The 23,579-nt window shown below is 45.9% G+C and overlaps 1 protein-coding gene across 6 annotated transcripts in view; it reads left to right on the top strand.

The window, feature by feature from the left end:
- The first annotated feature begins 16,001 nt into the window (after positions 1-16,001).
- GPATCH2L (G-patch domain containing 2 like) overlaps positions 16,002-23,579 on the top strand; it is a 36,782-nt gene continuing 29,204 nt past the window's right edge. For 3 of the 6 annotated variants that reach the window (XM_065635750.1, XM_065635746.1, XM_065635751.1), the window contains exons 1-2: positions 16,019-16,077; positions 16,955-17,624. In XM_065635750.1, coding sequence (XP_065491822.1) covers positions 16,966-17,624 — 659 coding nt within the window. In that variant the 5' untranslated portion in view covers positions 16,019-16,077; positions 16,955-16,965. The other 3 variants (XM_065635747.1, XM_065635748.1, XM_065635749.1) reach the window with 3 other exon arrangements.

The raw sequence follows: 23,579 nt of genomic DNA, 5'->3' as shown, positions 1-23,579 counted from the left end.
TAAATTCTCAGCAGTGTCATGGTATGTGTATAATGGCTCTTCTCGGTTCTTCATTTTATCATAGCCATGCTGGGAAGCATAGACAGAACTTAGCTAATGCCTCATGTTATCATTCACAAGCTAGTGTGGCTCCACTGCAGATTTTCAGCTAGCTGTTCGTTTCTGGAAGGGACTGGGTGTTATAGGTAGTTCCTGTCATGTTAGCAGAATGTCATCAATATATTTGCAGATTCAGAGAAAATACAGCAGGAAGTAAAGCTGAAAATTCATCTAATCCAGCCCAAAGATACCTATGTGATTCCTTCCAAATGCTTTCCTAACTCAGTCTTTAAGAAAAATCATGGTGCTACCACAACCTCTCTAATCAAATTATTTCAAGACTTTACTACACATAGAGCTAAAAGTTGTCCAAGCTTTCTAAATCTCTCTTGATACAGCTTAAGGTTACAATTTCTCCTACTCTCCAAAGACCTTGGCTCTTCAAAGCAGTCTGCTGTGTATTTGAACATTGCCATCGTGTCGTCTTCACTCGTCGTTTTTGGTTGGGGTTGTTTTTTTTTTTTTTCTCTAGACTAAACTAACTCAGTTATAGCCTTTTCCCTGCAGGCCAGGTTTTCTAGATCTCCAGTCATTCTTGCTTAACTTCCCTTGGTCCTTCTGGCTCATCCACTTTTTTTTTTCCTCAAACTTCAGTGTCCAGAGAGGAACAACAAAGGGCCAAGGAGTCCATCTCAGGAGAACACAAGGATTAGTTCTTGTGCCTTACAGGCTGTTCTCTTGTTTGTACAGCCCAGTATGTTGTTGCCTTTTCACAACAACTTGGCATGGGGATTTGTCTTCAACTTGTAACCGACTCTTTCTCCATACATCCTTTTCTGTACTGCTGCTACACACCTGATTCTTCTCCAGACCTGTGATTGTGCAGTCGACTATTCAGGCTCAGTTATACTGGAGAGTATGCTGAGGGAGCTTCAGCCCATCTCAGTTATCACTTCCAAATGCAACATGCATGTGATAAGTCCTGTGCTGCGGCAATGTGGCTCTGCAAGTCGCTCACCTTCCGTTTAGTTGTATAGGTGCATCTGCTTGTGCTGTTCCTGCCTGATGAGCATGGTACTGTGGCTACCTGCCTCCTTTCTTTCAGACCTTTTCTCTAATTTGTCAAGGTCATTTTGGATTCTCTTGCTATCTTACAATGTCCATTCAGTTTCTTCCATCTTAAGTAATCTGTAAATTTATGAGCAAACTCTCTGGTACAGTGAAACCTGTGATGATGGGTGACCATGCCCTGGAAAAGAGGAAAAGAATAAACCTCACTGGGAATCAGCCGCAAAAGTTATTGAAAATTAGAAGAATGGGAACTGGGAGCTGAAAAGGATGAACCTAACCAACACATTGTCCACTGAGTTACCTCCTATTTGGTGATGCTGGAACTGTTGCCTTTTTTAGTGTGGCTTAAAAATCTTGTCACTTAAAGTACTAGGGACTAAAACTGAATGTGATTGGGAAGACCAAGAGTGACATAGACTAGTAAGTTACTTGGATTAAAGAGAGCCGTGAGAATATATCCAAGATTTTTTGCAACTATTATCTGTAATAAAAAGTGGGATGCTTTTCCCTTGTATTCCTTTTTCATAAGGGTTATAATTAGTGGGTTTTGGCAGGAAATGTTCAGTGAACTGGAAATTTTAAATCAAGGATGAGTTCCAGATGTGAAATCTGAGCATTTGTGTCAGAAACCTTGGCTGTAGGGCTGTTCTAGGATATTACAGCATATGGACTGCGAAGAGCCCTTTGACACCAAACAATTCAGTTATAATCTCGCACATCAAGTGCAAAATTCCTCTTTTCTGCTGTCTTCAAGTGCAGATTTATTCCTCAAAAATGTTTGGTGAATTCCAAACAGCAAATACCCTTTAGAGAATTCAACTCGAACAAACAACCCACCAATGGAGAAACAGGCTAAATTTGGCAAATAGAGTATTTGCTAGATACTGCTTGCTTAGCTTTACAGGGGACTGGAAAGGACAAGCCCAAATAGCTGTTCCCAGCCTCTGCTTGAAGAAAGCATTAGGAGTCTGGGACAGAAAATACAAGAGAAAGGGAAGAATTTACTGATGATAAGCTCTGGCAATGGTGATGGGAAGCAGAAGGATTTGGTGGTAAACAGAGGGACTAGATGAGGATGGACAGGGAGAACAAGAGCAACAGATAGGAGTGGGAGATACCAGAGGGATGGGGAGCATGGGGGAGGGGAGTGAGTCAGGAGAAGACAGCGTGACTGTGTCTGATCTACACTGACGAGTACCAATGTTAACTGTCACCTCTCATCTCCAAACTAAATCACACCTGGAATTGGAGGCAGCGAGGAGCTGATAGAGTCAGCCTCAGAGAGCCGACAAGTCAATCAGAGCAGAGACGCGCGGAGAGGCCCCAGCTTTATAGGGCTTGGTGCCTTCATTCATCGCGGGATTTACACCTGTCAGGCTCTCTGTGGGGGGAGCGCGCTGGGACTCACTTCAGCACCACTTAACATGGGACAACAGACACGTTACTGCAATCAACCCCTGCTCCCCTTCCCTCCGGAGGGTGTGCTTTATATTACAGGGAGCTCAGCTGCCTTTGCTAGTGGCTTTTGAAGCTGAATGCACCTCCTGCCATGAAAGAAAGGACTGCCTGCTTTTCAGGACCGGGAGGGCTATTCCCCACACAACTGCAATGGCCCAGACCCAAGCAGGAGGGAGGGCTGTGCAGTGCAGGGGGAAATGACATGGTAACTGCTCACTAACCAAAAGGCTTCAGAAGCTATGTAGGCTGCGCAAACCCATCTCATTATCTGAGTGTGTCATGATATTTATTAGAAGAGGTCAGTGGAAGCCAGACCAAGAGATCAGCCTCCCTGTCTTCTACCCAGCTCTTCTCAAATACCTGCAGTGCTCTGTAAAGACCCTCCTCTCCTTTCAAAAGAGCCCCCAGATCAGAACTCTTTCCTGCTGGCTAAATCCTGGGTACCAAAGCTTGTGATACAGGCTTTGAGCTGCCTGATCTCTTAATCCAGCTGTGTGTATTCATTTGAAACTGAAAGCAGCTCCTTTTTGTTGTGTGCTTCTCAGCATTAACTTCTCTTTGATGTAATTCTTGCTTCCGATGCTCTCTCCCTTCATGGGGAAGATTAGTGTGAAATTGGCCTGCTTCTCCAGAGACTGCAGTGTTAAGCCTCCAACATTTGGTCCTTATTGGAAATCCTTAACCCACATTGAGAGGAGGGGGAGGAAGGGAGAGTGTAAGAGTCCCAGACTCAACTCTGCCAGGGTCTTGTTGCCTCCATTCCCTTCATTGTTTTGGGAGTGGGGACCATGAATGTTGAAGGAGGTAGGGATGTGCTCGGAGTATTTTAAAGCAGGCATAAAGGTAGCATCCTAGCCACTAGGCATATATCCACTTGGGTTGAGAAGAGAGAATGGCATTGTAGGGGTAATCAGAGGGGACTGTGAACATTCAAATAGTATGCCCAGGCTGGTCAGAGTTAAGCCATAAAATTGGTCATTGCTAATCTTCTTTGAAGAAATAGGCTTGGCGATGGATTGCCTATGCCCATGTGGCAGGGACGGAGTGCAGAAGACAGAAGTTCTCTCTTCTCCTGAGACAGATGTGGCTGCAGGGTTGCCCTGTGCTTTATCTGGAGTTTTTTTCCTCATGAGAAGAGTGATGGGCTCAGTGGGGATGAACTTCAGTGAGTTCCAGAACTGCAGTGCCTTAGATAAGTTGCTTGTGAGGGTCACCCTTCCCCACAGTGCCAGGACAACACCCCTTGCTCTCCCGTTCACTCTGCTGCTTGTGTGTGCCCTCCCCTACATGTCTTCTCTCTGCTTGTCTTCCATCATCCTACCATTACATGTTCTTCTACTTCAACTTTACTCCACCAACCACTTCCACCAGCCCTTGGACCTGCTCTTGCTGCATTCTCCTCTACCAGCCTCTCCTGCCCACTCTGTTCTTTCTGGTGGTTCTTCCCTATGCCCCACACCCTAAGGTCCTGACGTGCTGCACTCAAGCCCCACCATCCCCTCCTGTTTGGTCCTGCTCCATTGCTCTCCCCACAAACATGGTGCCATTATCTCAGGGAAGGGCCTTGAGCATCCCCCTTGGTTTAGCCTTGTGCTTCCTCTCGCTTGGTCACCCCCCTCCCTTACTCAGGTCTGCAAATCACTCCTTCCCATGTCAGCCAGCAAATTGGTTTATCCTCCCCCCATCCCAGCTTTCATTACCTTGCCGAAATGAAGCGATATCTCCTCGGCGGAGGCTTCCCGTCGCTGCAGCCAGTACCCAAATCATGAGAGCTGGCATAATAAATGAAGACAAAGTGCCGGCGGCCTGGGCCATCTCTCCCACTGCGCCACTAGCCGCTGCCAGCTTCATTATTCGCTTAAGTTGCCGGAGAAAATTACTTAACCCTGACCCGTGTATTAGGGCCCTGTATTAATGCTGCGACAGGCGTCTCTTACAGCAAAGAACAATTTATTAGAGCCGAAACAGGCTGCTTTTCTCTGTCATTTTTCCAATCTGAGCTTTGAACACACATCATTAAACTTGTCTGACTCTCTCCCCTTCTCCATCATTCCTTTTTTATTTTTTTAAACAGAAAGCGCTGTAGAGAATGGAGATTGTTTTGAACTCACTGGGTGCCTCAGACTTTGCCCCCTCCTTTCTCCACATGTGCTCTTTCCTCCAAACACAGCCCGTGTCTCCATCTCTCTCTGTCTAATTCACCGTTACTCTCCTTTTTTGTAGTCATGTTTCTGTTTTTCAAATGCTTCCTCCTGAAATTCTCTCATATTCTCTGCCTTGCAGCTCTGTTTGTTTGCCTGTCCCTCTTTGTACAGGTGTCATGCTCTCTTTCATTCTGTGAGTTTGGCTAATTTCCTCACTTTCTCTGTGCTGAACGGGAAGAGAGATGCTGGAAGTGCGTGCTCCCTATGCCAGCACAGGGTCTGTCCCACCTTGCCCTGCACTGGGACTCCCTGGGACACCAGAGATCATCAGAGCATCTTGGAGTTGCCCTATGAACTGATTTTCAGCACTTTCACCCTCATTCTGTTTTCTTCAAGGGCTCCACCTAACCACTGTTTGGTGCTGTAGATCGCCCAGCAGTGCCCAAGCAGTGTGAGCAGCAGGAAGGGCTTCAGCGGGACTGACTCTGTGTGTGTGAGGGAGTTTTCTTCTTACTTGCTGAAATGCTCCCACATGCTTTGGTGGAGTTCAGTTATGGTCTCTTTTTTATAGCTGACTCACTATAAGATCTAGAGTAATACGTGATAATACAGAAAGAGGTGGTCAAAATAATCATGCTGTCCCTTTTGAATCCCGTGCTGATGAACCAAAGATGTAGAGGCAAAGAGAAGTTAGATACAGGGTGGTGGCCAAGAAAGTAATAATAAATAGGAACATTAGTCATTTTAGTTCAGTAACACTGAAGCCGCATGTACTGTCTTGTTTGGTTTCCCACCTTCCCTTTGCTAATTTGCCTTTTTTCTCTCTCTTTGTATACCATCTATCAACTTCTATGTTGTTTTCTCACTGACCCATTTAATGAAGTGATTGTGTAGATCTTACATCACTGTAATATTTAAGATCTGTCTCTTTCCCTTTTTCAGTGCTTTCCCTTGTTTGAAAAACTCTAATCCTTTCTTCTCTTTCCCATCCATCTTCTTGTGTTATCTCAGTCACTGTCCTTGGTTCACTGTCACCACTTCGCTCTTTTTCCCCCCAACACCTCCTCTTTCTGTTCCTTTTACATATGCCAATTGTCCCCTTTCCCAGTCTCATTCCACTCTAGTCATTATAACTGACACCTCAGAGCCATCAGTTGGGCTGGCTTTAGCGGGATGCTGAGCATGCAGCCTCTCCCCTTGTCTGCTTCCTGATGGGCTGCAGAGAGAGAGGGCAGAAGAAACAGCCAGACAAGCTCTTCCTCAGACCTCATTGCTGCAGCCTTGCAAAGTTGGTGGCAGAGTACTGTCTGAGGAAGAAGATATAATAGCTGGTAGCAGAAACTTTTGCAAATGCCTGATCATTTTTGGTTTGAGAAGCAATGCCTAGACTTTCCCACACGGAGGTAGTCTGGGCTGAGTGCAGAATAGCTCAGACTGGGTATCCAAAGCTGGAGGCCACCACCTTACAGCAGCCTCTGTGGAGTCCAAGCTGCTTAAGGCTTGGCAAGAGGGCGTTTGTGTCCAGCTGCCCAGGACTGAGTGCTTAGTTCCTGGGTCAGGCTGCCTATCGTGCTACTGTGTTTTTTTCTCCAGAGCCCCTCTGAGCAGAGGTCAGATTAGCTGAAGGGTTGGCATGAAACCTATGCTGGCCTTACTATCAATTGTATTAGACCAGAGCTACCTATTAATACAGTATCTTTCTCTTTATTCCTTAGTTGGCTAGTGATACTAGAAATTCAAGGCTAAGAAATTCAGCATCTTAAGAAGAAAATGACACGAGTAACCAGAATTTCAATACACGAACAATTTATGAGGAGCGTTCTTCTCTGTTTCCATTTTACTGACGGTTTGCACAAGAAATCAGCAAGAAAGGTACACTTTGTTGAAGAGGAAAGGCTAAATATACAGTCTCACAAATCATTCTGGCTTCAAAGATTTCAAAGTTTGGCCCTGGAACTACTCTTAACTGTCTGTTAACAATTTGTTCTTTGCCAGTAATTGTCCCATGGGGATAAGTGAATGAAGAGAAATTGCTAAGGATTGAATGGACCTTGGTGACCACTCTGCCCTCCAGCTAGCTTTCTAAGAGACGGTATATTCCTGGACATGTCCTCTGCTTATCAGCAATGAAACTTGGTGCTAAAATGGGAGGCCTTACTTTGTGTGGAGGGTCTGCTTCTGTCAGGATCTGCCAGAGGAGCTGGAGATTACTAGAGCTCAACACATGGTCATGGGTAGATGCGATTAGGGTAAGAAGAGGTAGGAGATCTGCCTGGAGTGGGAATTAGGACATGTTGTTTGTGCTACTTTATGCACAACCCCATGCACTGTGACGGTGAGCACTTCTGTCTGCCTTCACATTCTCCTGTATGATCTAGATGAAAAGTAGCCCATTTACCTTCTAAAAGTATTTCTCTTTTCACATGAATTTCTTGCGAGTGTCGTGGTAGATTGAGTTTCCTGCAGTCTATAGAGTGAGACAACCTACCCCTCATCCCAAGCCTAGAGGAATGGCTTTTGTCAAAGGAAGAGGTGACTCCAGTCCCCATAATTTTTTTCAATCTGCGGCTGCTCAGCTGATGCTTGACTGACTTCTCTGTTGCAGCTTCTCTCTCCAGTGTGGACCTTGCCAAAGACCCATTTGTCATCTCAGAACAGGATTTTTGACAGTCTTAAGTACAGCATCAGCAATACACTACCAACACAAAAATCCTAATAACTAATCCATTAACATTAACTATTGGAGTAGTGGGTTAGATAGATTACTCTAATTTAGTAGAATCTTTATTATCTTCCTATCCACTGTGAATTTGTCTGGGATGCCAAAAAAAAAAAAAAGAAAGAAAATTAAAGTGATGGGTGGTTGGTTTTTGAGTGTTTTTTGTTTTGGGTTGGTGTTTTTTTTTTTTTTTTCCATTGCATCATTCACATGCAAGGTAAGAGAAGTTCAACTTTTTATCCTAGCCCCACCCTGTGGTGTTTATGTGGGCTGGATGAATTTTCAAGGCTGCTTACCTTCCCGAAGGGGGTGAAAGTTATTTCTAGCAATGTCAGGAATCAAGGGGATTCTGTAGCTATTTGTCAGGGGAGTGACTGTGAGCTGAAGGACAGCAAATTCATGAAGACATACACATGGTGCATGAGATGGCTTGAGGGTTGGTGGGTTGTATCACAGCAGTGATACCTCAAAAATAGGGGAAATAGCTCAGGAGACACACAGGGAAAGAGTGGTGCAAAAGCTGGATCAGATTACAGTCTGGGGTAGTTTCATTCCACTTGTACATAAGTTCTGTGAGTGAGACAGTCAGGGGTCCTAGTTTTTAGCCACTTGTTGAAGAGTCAGCTAATGAGGAGCATATCTGGGAGGGAGGTGAACACTTTTGTGGATCTTTGGCCATCGGGGAAAGGCATTTGAGATGAGTTGTCAGCTGGGCCTTTAGGAGCTCAACAACTGCAGTGGGCTTTTGGTTATGAGTGTGCAGACTCTGCCACCACATAAAACATCTCTCCAGCCACTAAACCTGCTGATCTTTGAAATTCTTCACGGCTTTTTCCTGAGATGTGGATAGGGGGTCACTGCATCTGACAGGGAGAAGAGGGATAGAGGAGATGGCAGTGAGGGTGAGAGGGGATGGTTGGTTAGTGCAGCTGCCCTTCTGCTGGGAGTCCCTCCCGAATTCCCTGCCACTCTCCTGCTTAGCCTGATAGCTCCTCCAAGTTCTCTAATCACCTTCTTGCTGTAATGAGCCTCTCATCTCACTGATGGAAATCAGGGTATTTGGTTATGAAAGGGACACTGTTAATAACACGATCTCTCTCTTCCCCACTCCATCCCCCACTCTCCCCGTTAGCCCCCCTCCCAGCTCTCCACACAATTCTCTCAATTAACGATAGGCAGAAATTAATTTTTCCCCTGGACTGAAACAATTGCTTGGCGGAGGATTGCCAGCTCGGTTCCAGATAGGGACCTTTCCCAGCAGGGCCCAGAGAAAGGAGGAGAGACCGAGGTGATAAGCAGGGCCCTATCAGCAGTCACAGGACGCAGTAATACAAATGTTATCCTTAGAAATGTATTTAAAGAGGATATGTTTATAATTCGAAGGGGATTGTCAGGCTGCTCCCCTCCCCCTCCCCACAGATCCACACTGCTGCCTTCTTCCTTACCACGAAGCGCTCTCAACCCTCCAAAAGGCTTGGCAATGTCAGCACCTCAGCTCCCCTGGCCACGGCTCAGGGTCAGAGGAGGGGGTGCCTGGGTGCAGTGCTGGGAATGGCCAGGTCTACTTGGGTCTTGAGCAACGAGGCAAGGACCAGGTGAATACGCTGTGCAGAAAGTGAGCAGTGGTAGGAGGAGTGAGCACATGGATGTAAGGGAGGAGAGCCCTAGTTGCAGGCTGGTCTGGAGGGCAGGGGGAGGTTAAGTGCAGCCTGGGGCAGGGATCCAGCTGCTGTTGCATAGAGCTGTGTTCCAGCAGCACTCGTGACTCAGAAAATGCTGTCCTCTTGTTTGCTTTCTAAAGCTACACATTTATAGATCCCACATGCATAGTAGCTCCATATGTAAACCTGCTGCTCCAACAAGTGTGCCCTGGCTGAAACATCCATCGAGTAGAGCACCTTTGCCTTCCCTCAAATAAGGAATGACAATGCATCTAATGAGGCCTTCTGGCAAGCCCTGCTTGCCTACTTTACACAGAGCTGTAATATGCCCTGCAGCCTCGCATAAGACCTGCTGCTCTGCTGTGTAGCAGTCGATCTTGCTGCAACAGGCAGATAATCTCAAGATGCAGGAACAGCAGGAGAGGAGCCAGAGGCTCCAAAGAGGACTTCCAGGGAGAAAAACCTGTGATCATTATAACTGCAAAAGGCATCATTCCAGCCTCCTTGAGGCTTCACCAGTTCTTGTGGGTGATCCCCACGTTTGACCATGCTGACTTGTTCTGAGGCCTATAGCTTTTGAAATACCGCTTGCTCTTGCTGAAGGCAAGTAGGGACTTGGTTCCTGCCACCCAACATTAACATCCACGATGTTCCAGTCCTCGCTAGCATCTCTGGGGCCACGACCAGTTCTCTGGTGCTGTGGCAAATGTATTTATTTGCTGAACATGAAAGCATCCTCAGGGGATTTAGCTGGGTCCCTGAGGTCAGCTGGGTGACCCTCTGGGTGGCTCGGAAGCCACCATTGTTACACCAGCAATGGCAGGTGGACAGGCACCATAATAAGAACCTAGGCCATTCCACTCCTACAGAAGTCCCTGATCTATTGCCAAATAAAGCAAATTATCAAATAAAACATGTTATGTAAGACACGAGTAGCTTCATGACCAGCCTTTCACTTGCGAAGCTAAGAGGATTCATGTGATTTCTTTAGTGGTTGTTCAGTTCTTGCCTTGCATGCACTCAGTTTCTCTTTTTATTTAGTTCTTGCTTCCTTGTTACAGCATTATTAACATCCTGCTTACTATATTTAATTGTCCTTTCCATGGAAGAATCCAAGTAAAACTGATTTCTCTCCATGTAAAAAATTTCTTTCCCGAGGAGCTCTGCATCTTTGATGCCTTGTCTCTCACCTGTCACAGTAATAATATTTATGTTGCCTCACACCTATATTTATAGTATCCTCAGGAGTTTGACTTGGCTGTATCAGCAGGAGTGGCACCTTGTCACAAGTCCTGACCATGTACCCTGCCTGTGGTCATTGCTCAGCCAACCTCTAGGAGATACAAAGTTCCCATGAATCCTGACTGAGGTAGAATCTGAGTCTCTATTCAGTGCTCAGCACTTAATACTGGAAGGAGAGTGGCCCTCGTATGCACCAGGTTCCACAAATCTCCTGGCTCTCCTCACTTCATCTCATTCTGTTTCCACCATGTGGACTTTGTCCATCCTCTGCCAGAGGTGTGAAGGCAGGCAGCAATCCCAGAAGGTGCAGAGCATCTCTATGACTAGTGCAGCAGCGAGGGTGAAGGAGAGGATTTGATAGACCCTGCTGGCCTGCCAGTGCAGGGGAGCAGTGTTAGACCAGAGGTGATCTGATTCACCGAGTCCGAAGAGAAGATGCATGTTTTAAAATACAAAATTCATTTATTACTGTTAGCTGAAAACCTCTTCCATTTGCTGTATGCAAGTGAAGTCTTTTGGCCTGATGCAGAGATGCTATGGGCAAACAATAAGCTCACATTTAATGGGAGTATCTGACCCACTGGGAAATGCAACATTTATAGACAGGGTAGCCTCACTTTCTGTATTACTTCAAGTTCATAGCTAGAAAGTTCTTTGAGACATCTCCTCACAGTTCGTTTAGAGTAATTGGAAATTAAGCACAGGTCTTTCACAGGACACTGAAACACAGGTCATCCCTGATTATTGGGAGTATCAGGAATCCTTCAAAGTCCATATTAAATGAACACCAAAGGTGCTGGCAACAGATTACTCACGGGAACATAAATGTAGGCTTGAGTTTCATTTCACCCTCAAACACACTTGAGAATCAGAGCATATTAGGGAAACACCAGCTGATGCTTGTAGAATGGTAACCAGAAATACACTGACCCTCTCTGCCCCACAGCCGCTGGCAAGAGCCCAGTTGTTGGGCTGAGAAAGAGCATTAACTGCAGAGAAAAAAATATCTACTACCATGGTCTGTAAAAGAATGCAGACAGGATAACTGCCCTGCAAATGACGTCAAAGAAGTAGCAAATGTAAACATGAAATTTCTTTTTTTTTGTCTCCCCATTCCTGCCCTCATTGCCTCAGCAGCTTGGTTTCTCGCCAAGTTCCCAGCACTGCTGAACAAGTGCCTCAGATCAACGCGCAACAATAGTGATGTTGTTGTAAGATCTGTCACAGGTGAGCGTGTGGGGACTCATGCTTCCAGGGCCGCGGGAGTCACTAATTTGAACTGTGGCCAGCTTCTTCGGCAACACCCATGGTATGACACCAGGCTGTGAAGCTGGGATGGGACCACCCTGTGAGGGAAGGTCACAGAACTGTCTCTGCAGTTGACTGATAAGCTTGAGCTCCTGCTTTGAAGTTCCTGTGTTCTCATGCTGTTTGCTCCCTTCCCTCAGCATCTCCCACTGTTGCCAACCTGGCACTTCTCAGTGAGGTTGTGGATCCACCTGTCCTGGTGACAGTAACATTCATCCTTTTCTTCCTCATATTTGGTAGCAGTAAAATATTCTTACTCGGGCAGCAGCATGCCCGGCTACCCAGAAAGGGCTGAGGCTACCTTTAGAAGGCAAGATCAGTTGCGTGGCCTTTACTATCAGGGGTTCCCACGAAGCCAGTAGTACAGAAAGCTAGGAAGAGGAGCTAAGGTCTGTAAGCATATTGGCTATTGCAGCACTGTCCACCCTAACTATGTTCTTGAGGCTGGTATTCACTGACGGTATCTCCATGCACACGGCCACAGCCTGCACGACAGCCTCCTTCCCTCCCTGCCATCTTCATCCAGCCTTTGTCGCTGAGCTGCCCATGCTGAGCCAGCCTGTCAGTGGTCACCTCACACAGATGTCCACGTTGGTGGACTGGCACTTCCAGATGGGAGCAATCCAGGGCACAGGCTGTGCCAGCTGCCTGGTGGAGGAACCAGGAAGGGTCTTGTCATGTGCAGAGCCTCCCAGATGCCATTTGTTTCCACATTCAGGTGCTGTCTAAGCTTGGACAGTGTTGGTAGTTGGAAAACTGAGCTTTGAAGGTGTCTGAGGGAGCATTCTTACGAGACAAGTAGACACAGCCCGTTAGTCACACTGAGACGCTGGAGAAAGTCTCTCCCTCTGAACCAGGGTACAGCCCACCAAACCCACACAGCTTGACCAAACTGACAGCCTGAGACTTTCCAATGGGCAACCCTCAGCTTGACAGCCGAAGTCTTCGGAAACTCCTTCCGGGTGGTGGGGCGGGAGGGAAACGTGGTGGTGTAGCCTTGTCCACCATGCACTTCTTCACTCCCTCCCTTTCAGCCCTGTCCTTTCTCAATACCCAGGAAAGATTAACTCCTCTCCGCGCGCCAGAGAAAGTTATTATCATTAATGAAGAATTAAAAGGGAGCGATTAATAAAGGGCCCTTATCTGGCAGCGAGGAGGAGGCTGGACAATGGGAGGAAGACGGAGAAAATGAAAAACAATAAATACGAACCGTAAAAGGAGGCGAGCACTGCTCCCACTTGTTAGATCGCAGCTGCATCTCCTGAGGGGGGAAGGCTCCAAATTGCTAATTACTGCCTCTGAAAAGACCTCGCTCTGATATGTTTTCTGCTGAAAGGTTCCCATTAATGAAGCAGCGATGATGCCGTTTCCCTTTGACTTGCCTTCAATTCCCTCCCTGAGCTTCCTCCCAAGCCGGGAACAATGAGGCCCTGGGAGCTGGCGGCTCCCACAGGCCTCTCAGAGACTGGGCCGGGGGCAGCCGAGTGAGGGGAGCCGAGCCGGCTGTGAAATATGGAGGGGGGAGATAAGGCAAAGACAGAGGAAAGAGGCTCACTCCCAGGAGCCCAGGGAAAATTTGCAGTTATTATGAAGGAGATGAGGCAGATTAAAAGCCCTTGTGTTCTGCGCTGCCCTTTTATTTAGTGGCTTCATCTCTGAGATGAAAGAAGTTGGAAATGACTTTCTCTGCGTTTTGCTGCAAGAAGCTTCACGGCACATTTTTTGACTTTATTCCTCCCTTTGTCTCTTGTCCCCTTTCTGTCTCTCTCTTTTTCCTTTTAACCCCTGGAAGGTTTTGCTAAGAAGCACCGTGGGACCAGGCAGAGCATTTGCTGGGGCAGAGCAACGACTCCTCCACTCTCCCCATCCTCCCGGGCCGTACCTCTCCCTCTGCCCGCGGGAGAGGGAGCTGGGCAAAGGCACCGCAACGACACGCTGCAAGCATCCAGCGAACCTTCCTCTCCTGCTCACCTCAGAAATGTCCCACACCCCTAACATCTCCTCTCCCACCTCCAGGTCCAACAGCAGTTCAGCACTGGTGACCACAGCCTCTTGTCAGGGAAAAGAAACCTGTATGTACAGGTTATATCCAGTGGTGGATAACAATCCAGCTGGGACAAGAGCCACTGAATGTTCTCTATCCCTAGAGCATTTCACGAGCAAAACTAGTGCTGAGGAGACGGGCCAGTTACCGTTGCACCTGCAAACTGCACAGAGAATAAATAATTTGCCAGGGATGCAGGATGAAGTTGAATGAAGGAAAAGATTCCAAATTCATGGTCACTGGCCCACTCCAAAACAACCGTTGTAAGACACAACAGAAGTACTATAAACCGCTTGAAACCAGATTAACCAAACAGTCCCATTGTATTTCTGATTTCCATTCCAAATTTTCTGATTTTTCTCTGTACACATTAGTGCTCCATTGCTGCACCCTTTTAGTTCTTCAGACTCTTGTAATTGCAAAAGCAGCTTCTGCCCTATCTTTTGCTTTTGCCCTCTCCCAGAAAATCAACCACCCACACACATCTGCTGCCTTTACTCAGGCCAAATGTTGCCAGCATCTGTTGAAGTTCAGTTTGAATTGCTGGAAATGGCTAAAAAAAATGGACGAGTGAAGTAAAATTTATACCAGTTGCAAAATAGTTTGTTGACCAACAGAAACAGCGGAGAACTATTTGGGAAAACGAAGGGAAAACAAGAGAAATTACAATGGGCATCTGCTGCCATCTCCCCAGGACTTCTGAACACAGGATTTCTTGTACACAATCATTTGGTTTGTTATCCTGTCTGGAACAGCAGCCAGTACTGAGTGCTTAAAATGAAGAGGTAAGAAGCTCTGAAGTGGATGTTTACAGAATAACCTTCCCATCAGGGGAGTTTCTCTCTAACCCAGACATTTTGTAGCTATTTTATATCCCGAAGCATGAAAAAGGATTGCAGCGGTGAAACAGGATTAGATTTTAGGAGGGATTGGCTCTCAGATCTGAGAGTAAAAAGAAAACCCCTGTTTTGGAAATAGGAAACTGGCAGGGAAAACAAAATATTGCAGGCAAATCAGGGGAGTTACTGCCATGGAAGGGGTTAAAAAGACAAAAGGACAGAATTTTACGGACAAATTGGTACGGAAAAAGTAACTTAAATGAAGTCAGCTACTGGGAATGGGATAAAAATGGTCTAGCTAATGGCTGTTTTTCTTCTTTTAATATTTCTTTTCCAATGAAATTTCTCGGAGAACTAAAAGCTAATGAAAACGTTAACATGACAGCTCAGATTGACATAAAGGACTGGTTAGAGAAATGGTATGTAGAAAGCTCAGTGAAGTGAAACGACGACTGTCCTGTTGGGGTGTAGGAATCAATGGCAAACCCAAGGATTCTCTTGTTTTTTGAAGTATCTCGACAGACTAGGGAGGGTGCCAGAGGACTGAGGAAAAGCAAGTGCCGTACCAGTCTTTCGCGGGAGGGAGCAGAGAGGAAGCAGTGATCTCAGTAATTATCACCCTTGCAGAGTAACTTCTGCTCCTAGTGACATGATGGAATAAACAGAGGGAGAAAAAAATGCAAAAATACAAAGGATGAGAAATCTATGAGTAATAAGCAGCAGCATAGGTTTACAGAGAAAAAAATCACATCAGATAAACCTGATTATCTGACTGAATTTACAAAATTAGTGAACGGAATGCCGTGAACACAATGTAACTGGACTTCGGCAAACCCTTTGATATGCTGCCTCGTAAAATGTTACTTGAAAAATGAGCCAGTATTGACTTGAATATGAATGCAGCTACCTAGGTTAAAAAAGAACAAAAAACCAAAACACAAAAAACCCTACCAAAACCTAACCACAAAAAAACAACAACATGAAAGGTGAGAAATAACAGGGAACACTAAGCAAAACGGGACGGTGGCAGGGTCACATCTGGCTTTATTCTGATGGCTGCCGGTGATGTGCGACAAGAAAAAAGGTGCAAAGCTTAAGGAGAGGGGAATAACACAGAGAGGTTTAATCTAGGAGATGACTAATTTCCATCCTGATATATGCGATTAGTGTGCCAGCAGCGAAATGGAGGAGTTTGTGTATGGAGTTTATTGGTTGCGTATTAAAGAAATAATATAACCAAGCAACTAAAGAGTAAGCGTATGGCAAGAGCTGCCCCGTTAGCAGGTAAACGATCTGTAATGGCTCCAACGGCGGCATCAACCACAGCCGAAACCGGCGTAGAAGCGACTAAAGCCCCCGGAGACGCGGGGCCCGGCCTGCGGGCTGGGTCTGACGGCGGCGGGGGGGCCGGCCCGGCACTGAGGCCGCTCCGCCGTGCAACCCCCGCCCCCGCCGCCAGACCCGCCCCGCAGGCGGGGCGGCGGGGAGGAAGTGGCCCGGGGAGGCCGGAAGCGCCGGTGACGAGGGGGCTGGCGGAGCGGGGTGCCGGACGGTGAGCGGGGTCGGGGTGAGGCCCGGCGGGCCCGTGACGGGGGGGCGACCAGGACAAGGCTTCCCGGTAGGGCCCGGGGGTTGTCCGGCAGGGTCCGGGCTTCTCAGAAGAAGGGGACGGTACGGCCGGGTGCGTGAGGGCGCTCGGACCAAGGGAGGCGGCCTGCGGCAGCAGGTGCTTCACCGGCATGGGGGTGCGGGTGTTCCTGAGCCCGGTAGGAGGTGGGGAGAGAAATCCCCTGTCTGCAAGGCACGAGCGGGGAGAGGGAGGTTGTGAGGTGGGGGATTTGGGATTAGCTGTCTGACAGCCCCGAGGGTGGGAGGTTTTGGCAGTGGGAGCTGGGGCTCGGTCTCATACACCCAGTTCCAAGGAGCACAGGGTCCTGCGTGCTTTGTTTTGCTGTTGAAGTGATGCTGGCTCACAAGCTACCTCTTTTGCCATCTGTTTTACTCTGAGCTTTGCTGCTTGTCTACTTTTTGGGGGACTTAATCTGTTTGCTGAGCAGACTAACCCATCTCTGTGGCTTACCGACACCAGGTAGTGAACTAGTTGCAGGCTCTCATACACTTAAGATGTGTAATAGAGCGTGTTGCTTCAATGCAAAAGATTCAACTGTAAGGCCTTTTCATACACAGAGCACTTAACTGCTGCAGTAGTGACATCTCTGCTACCATGGTTAGGAGAGGGATTCAACCCTTGCAAAAGGAAGGAGTAAAGGTTAGCCCAAGAAGCAGAAGTTGTCCTGCATCAGGTTCTCCCAGGCAACTCCAAAGTAGATGTGTAACTTGGTTAATGTTACAAAAGCTATAGCATATTGTAGTCTAGTGATATATTGGTAGCGGCATTTATGTCTGGTGCTAATTGTTGTCATTTTTAGTAGCATTGCCAATGGATGAACTGGTGCATGACTTGGCCTCAGCCTTAGAGCAGACTTCAGAACAAAACAAGCTGGATGAGCTATGGGAAGAGATGGCACTAAGCCCACGGCAGCAGAGGCGTCAGCTTCGTAAGAGACGGGGTCGTAAAAGACGCTCAGACTTCACACATCAGGCAGAGCATGCCTGCTGCTACAGTGAGGCCTCGGAGTCAAGCTTGGACGAAGCTGTCAAGGATTGCCGCGAGGTGCTGACAGCCAATTTCAGTGACTCGGATGACATGGCAGTGGTCAAACGACACCCAGCTCTCAGTGCCACCTTGAGGAGCAAGCAACACTCGTGGCATGAGTCAGACTCCTTTACAGAGAATGCACCCTGTCGACCTCTCAGACGCCGACGGAAAGTCAAACGTGTGACATCAGAGGTGGCTGCCAGTCTCCAGCAAAAGCTTAGGGTGTCAGAGTGGAACTACGAGAGGGGCTGCAGGTTCAAGTCAGCCAAGAAACAGTGTCTTTCGCGCTGGAAAGAAAATGCCCCTTGGACATCATCCAGTCATGGCCTTTGTGAATCAGGGGAGAACAGGCCCTTCCTCAGCAAAGGGGGAAGGAAGGAGCGGATGGAGTGTGAAGCTGACGAACAGAAACAGGGCTCAGATGAAAACATGTCGGAATGGTGAGATCTCGGTTTCTTCCCTGTTCTAGTCAGATGGCTGCTTTGCTTGCAGCTGCATGTAAATCCTGTGCCTTGCTTTTAGAAGGTCTTATCAAATTATTTGGTGCGGTTCTCTTTTTGAGAAGGAATGTGTCTCAGAAACTTCCAAGCTGTAGATTTTTTCCAAGTCTTTCTGTCAATGCTGTACTGATGACCCAAAACACTTCCTTGAAAAGCTGGCAAGCTGATATGTTTCTGGCTTCTGTTACACAAGGAGCCCTCTGAAATGTCTGTGGCCCTTCAGCTGCAAAGTGCATGCTTGTGGCCTGAGGCTTGGAGAGCAAATCCACTGCTGGCACTTGCTTTGCATGGCTGATATGAACTGATCTCAGTTTCTTGTTTTCAGAATTTACCATAAGTAGTAATAGAGAACAGATCTCCCATCATGACTGCTAGCCTTCTGTGCATGTACTGTGTGAACCTCAGTCAGAGCATCTCTTCTCTGGATCTGGAATAGGGTCCTGAAAGGCTAGCTAGGTGAAAATGTACCTAGGCGATAAAGAAGTTGGGGGAAACTAAATTAATACGTACGGAGTAAGCCTGTGCAAACAGTGGGGTCTGTCATGTCTTTGTGTCCAGTTTTGGAGAACTTTGATGGATTCGTGGCAGAATCTCTTACAAGAGATGAAAACAAGCAGTGTAAATGTCATGGTCCAGGTTTGTTTGTGTGTCAGTCTTGGGAAGTTTTCCCCTTGAATATGGCTTTTATTCTCTCTGTAGAAGGTTTGATGTTATAAAACTGCTTCTATACGAAGAGGTTTTTCAGGTTAGAAAAGAAACAAGTGCTGAGAATCAAATGGAAGAGTTTTCTTAATGAATGGCATACAGAAAGTGAATAGGGTTGTTTATTTGCTAATTATAATTATGTAAGAAGCAGGAGACATTGAGGAAACATTAAAAAATATATTTCATAAAACCTGAGGTTTGGAACTCTGCTGTGGGACATTCTGGAGGTCCAAAATTTAAATGTATCCAAAAGGGAGATGTAGAGCATAGATTTATCAGGGGCTGTTAAGCATTACAGCCCAGATAGAAGATCTGACTCAGGAGGCCTTTAAACTGGTGACTGCTAGAAGTTGGAGGAATATACAGAGGAAACAATCAATCTGTATTTGTCATGTTCTCATAATCTTTCTTCAGGCATCCACTGTAACAGGCACTATCAGGCAGAGGACAGTGGATTTGGAAAGTATAATTGTTTGATCTAATATAATTGTTCATACCTTAAGGTTTGTTTAAGTGTGCTGGCTTTCTAGCCCCTGCAGTTTGTTGGAATGGATGGGTGGCACTTGGTTATTGAGGGCTTTGTGGATAACAGCTGGAAGGACACACTTCTCAGTGATATTTTCTGGGAGACTGTGAAAAGCACAGGTTGTAGTACATCCTCACTGTCCTGATCCAGGGGGCCACTGTTGCATTTTTACGTGTGGTTTGTACGTAACCATTAGAGGGTGGAAGTAGCAAAAAAGTGGTCATTTTTTTCCTCAAAAATTGGTTATTGTTTGCTTTAAAAGTGGGTGCGAAGTTGGCCTTTTCAAGAGGCTACTGGATGCCTTTTTGTTATTAGTTATTAAAAGCACTTTTATCTTTTCAGAGCTATTTGCTGGTAGTCCATGAAAGGGAATGTACTGAGTAGCCACTGCATGTTGCATATCAGTGGTGATGGACTGAGAGATACCCTTACTTGATGTGGCAGTGATGGACAGTGTTCCTTGAGGTTTTTTTTCCAGCAGTCAGAGTCTGTTCCAGCATGTCAAACTTGAACTTAAACCAGCAGGCTTTCATCCAGCCTTTATTTGTGCCAGCCTTTGAAAGAGTAAATAAACAGCTTCATCTGGACTGTTACTTGAGGACCATGCTGGGAAATGGCTTTGTTCTGTCTCAGTTGTCCCTTGCTCTCAAACTAATTATTGTGCAAGTGTCTGCATCAAATGACATTTACCATCTGCTGCCAAATCCTTGAGATTCTCTTTGGAAAGCCAGGGGTTGGAATATTTGACCTCTCCAACACCACATGTGTGATCTGTGCTGTGGCTCACTAGGGAGGGTCAAAGTTGGAGAGAGAAATACATGCAACCCTCTTGACTGCAGAGTATCCCTCACAGCAGTGAAGGATCGTGCTTTGGTCTCTGCTGCTCTAAATATAGCGCTTTGCTGCCAGCAGCAGAATGAAACTGGCTGTGCTTACCTCACTCTTGCTCTGCTCTAGCTGTTTTTTCTGCTACTGTAAGAGAAGTACTTTGCACAGATGTCTAACAAGGGCACATCCTGAGGAAGGGAGAAGAAAACTGTATGCCTAAGAGAGCGAATGGTGTGGTTGTCATCACACAAACTGGTGGAATGGAGAGTGACTGATACAGTATGTGGGACTTGGAAGCAGTCTGTGATGATCTAGTGGTTTATGAAACACTTGGATGCTCAGTTGGTTTCACTACTGTTTACTTATCTAGCAGTGAGGAGTGTCACAAAACTAAGTGATTTTAGACAAACGAAGTTGTATATTCAGAACTGATTTTTTTTTTTTTTTTACCACTTTTTTCCTCCCCTCCACTGACACTTGCTTTTCTTTGTTAGGTAGGAATGAATCTCTGTAAATACTAAAGTATGCAGCATTTCCTCTGCTTTCTAGAAGTCTGCTTATAGTAAGCCATATCAAAAACCTAGTGTATTCAGTAGATAAATTCCCGTTCATTGAGGAAGCTTTGGATATAGATACTTCATGAGGAGGTAGTTCGTATAGTTTCCTTGTGGGACTGCACCCACTCTTTTCCTGGAGGCAGATGTGCTGCAGTATTGTGATTCAAAGTGTGTGTGAAATGACATCTTTGAAATTGTTTCCCAAACATGGCAAGAGATGAACACAAATTGAGAGAAGGAAGGATGTGCAGGAACATGATGAGGGAACGATGATGGTTCTAAGTTGGGTAATGACATGACTCAAAGCCTGATATATAAGTGATTGTGGAAAAAACAGAGGAAGCAAGCGGTCTTAGTTTAAGTAGCCATTTGTATATTTGTACAAAAGTAACAATTAACTTCTAAGACTGTTAGAAGTAACGTGCCCTTCTGTCCCTTAATGCTTTGAGATTCCCTGTAGCCATAATAAAGCAAAGGCAAATTATATATTGAGTGCTGAAGTTCTTTCTCTTGTTGATCTGAGTACTCCCAGAATGGTCTGGATTTGGCTTGAGGGCAGAAAAAACCATAGTCCAAGAACTGTCTGAAAAATCACTTTGAATGATATGCTTACTAGTGAGAGATGTGCAGTTTGTCTACTCTTAAGTGCCATAACTCTTAATGTGACTTTTTCAAACTGGAGATTGTACTGACCCACCAATGCTGTGTGGCATCACTGGCTTGGTGCAGATGTATTTGTTGTGGTTTAACCCGGGCAGCTAAGCCCCACAAAGCTGCTTATTCCCTCCCAGTAGTATGAGGGAGAGAATTGGAAAAATGAGAGAACTCGTGAGTTGAGATACAGTCAGTTTAATAAGTAAAGCAAAAGCCATGTGTGCTAGCAAAGCAAAATAAGGAATTCATTCTCTGCTTCCCACGGGCAGGCAGATATTTAGCCATTTCTGGGAAAGCAGGGCTCTATCATGCATAACAGTTACTTGGGAAGACAAATGCCGTAACTCCAAATGTTCCTCTTTCTTTCCCCCAGCTTATATTGCTGAAGGTGAGGTTACATGGTGTGGGATATCCCCCTGGTCATCTAGGGTCAGCTGTCCTGGCTGTGTCTCCTCCCAACTTCCTGTGCACCCCCAGCCTTCTCATTGGCAGGGCAGTGTGAGAAACAGAGATGGCCTTGGCACTGTTTAAGCACTGTTCAGCAATAACTAAAGCATCAGTGTGTTATCAACAGTGTTTTGGTCATAAATCCAAAACATAGCACCATAGAGCTACTATGAGGAATATTTAACTCTATCCCAGCCCCAACCAGTACAGTATTCTGGCCTGGGAGTGTGACCAGTGTTCATCCTGAGTGTGCAGTACGGTCGCTTTACCCTTTGGAAGGGAGCTATTTCGATGATAGCCCACAGTGGCAGTCAAGAGCATGGCTAAGCTGATGAATTGGAGGCCAGTCTTTCCGTAAAGAAAAAATTCCTCTCTCTTGTAAGGCAAGTGACAAAGACAGAGTGTTCAGCTTCCCCTCCTTTTGCAGCCCAGCCTGACCTTCTGCAGCCCCTTGGTGCCTCTTGTTTTCTTATTTTTATAGAAAATCAATATCACTCCTGACACAAACAATAGCTCAGGCGAAAGAATAAATGGGGGAAACCTGAGATCTCTGTCCATCACCTCTCACTTTAACTCCCCCAAACTATTTAATTATAAGCATGCTTTGCTCCAGGTGTTTGCGACAGTGAAATTGCTAAATGAGGACCATTTTAGCCAAAGATTGGGTGATCAATAACACTCTATAGCAGTAGCTTGTTGGATCAATAGCATTCATTATTTCATGGTTAAGGTAAGTAGCCTCCTTTGCAAGCGGAGGTCATTAATCAGTGCTTACTGGACCTGCAGAAAGGCTTGTGTAGGAGTCTAGTTTGTGTTGAGCCCTGAAGTGTAAAAGGCGTGGCGGAGAGGATGAGATCTGTGGAAGTTTGTTCCAGCAAAGCACTGACAGTAACACGTACTATAAGGAACTAGAAAGCTCTACGTACAGCAGGATGCCTAAAGTACCATCAATATGGTCTGGGATCTTTACTTAATGCCTTTTACTTACTCAGGCACCTTTCCTCTGAGGATGCTAAAACTGTTATGAAGCAGTTACTCAATCCTCGCATCTGCTGCTCATGAGGACTATTAATCCAGGCTTTCAAAAGGGAAAGCAGACACGCTAAGAGATTTGCCCAGGGTCATACACTGACTTGGTAGGAGAGCTAGGAATGAAACAAATGACTTGTGGTTTTCAGTCCTTGCCCTTAATTGCTATGGTGTATTTGTGGGAGGGTGAATGGATGGCCAAACTTTGTAATGGAGTGATTTGGAATTTGATATTAACTTGCATACTGAAATGTGGGAATGATGTACAGACTGTTCATCCCTTAAGTTTAAATGGCCTTTATACAATGATGAAGACGCAGAGTTTGGAGATATCCAGCATGATGAGTTGATTTGGTTACACTTTATAGACTACATTTTCTAAGAGCAATAATATGCTCTCACAAAATGAACTTTTAATATGTGCCTGCAATTCTTTGCGGTGACACATTTTGTGATCCCTTATCCTTCAGCCTTTTGAATCAAGGGGTATCCAGTTGATACTGGTGTCCAGTATGATCCAATTTCCCTGGAAAAAAGGGACCCAGAGATGCTTTCTAACAGCAGCACACCATGATCGCAGATTGAGCTTAGTGCTGAGTTACACCTGGCATTCGCATCTAAGGCCTTAGTGCTAAGGGGGTGGGTAGTAAGCAGTTTCTGCTTGTTCTGATATCTCTGAGCTAAATCAGAGGAAGTATTGCCTGAAGTGTCCAAGGATTGATTTAATAGCAGCATTAAAGCCGTCAGATGCTTGGGACTGACCAGAGCATGTAGTTTTGCTACAAATATTCATGCAGCTTTACAGTCAATTAACACCTTTCTGCACATTAATTTCTAGTTTAACTGTTTGGTTCAAGAATTAAGTCTCCTGTAACTGTTTCAGCAAATGCAAAGTGTGCTGTAATGAGGTTGCATTCAGCAGCAAGTCATGCTGTGCTAAGGTATTTAGCTGAAGAGCTGTGAATGTAGCAGCTGCCCTTCCCTCCAAATAAAATAAAAGTTGCTGTAGATTGAAGGGGTTTTTGTACCTGTATAACATTTTTGAGAAAAAGGAATCTGAAGTAGAGAAGAACTTCAGAGGGTTTTCAGTAGCTGTTAAGTGACCCAAGGACAGAGTTTTTCACTGCGCTTAATTTCCTAGTGAGTATT

Source organism: Caloenas nicobarica, chromosome 5 (assembly GCF_036013445.1).
Source record: "Caloenas nicobarica isolate bCalNic1 chromosome 5, bCalNic1.hap1, whole genome shotgun sequence".
In the NCBI taxonomy this organism is placed as follows: domain Eukaryota; kingdom Metazoa; phylum Chordata; class Aves; order Columbiformes; family Columbidae; genus Caloenas; species Caloenas nicobarica.
The sequence above is the reverse complement of the archived record's forward strand: the minus strand, read 5'-3'. Positions and strand labels throughout refer to the sequence as shown.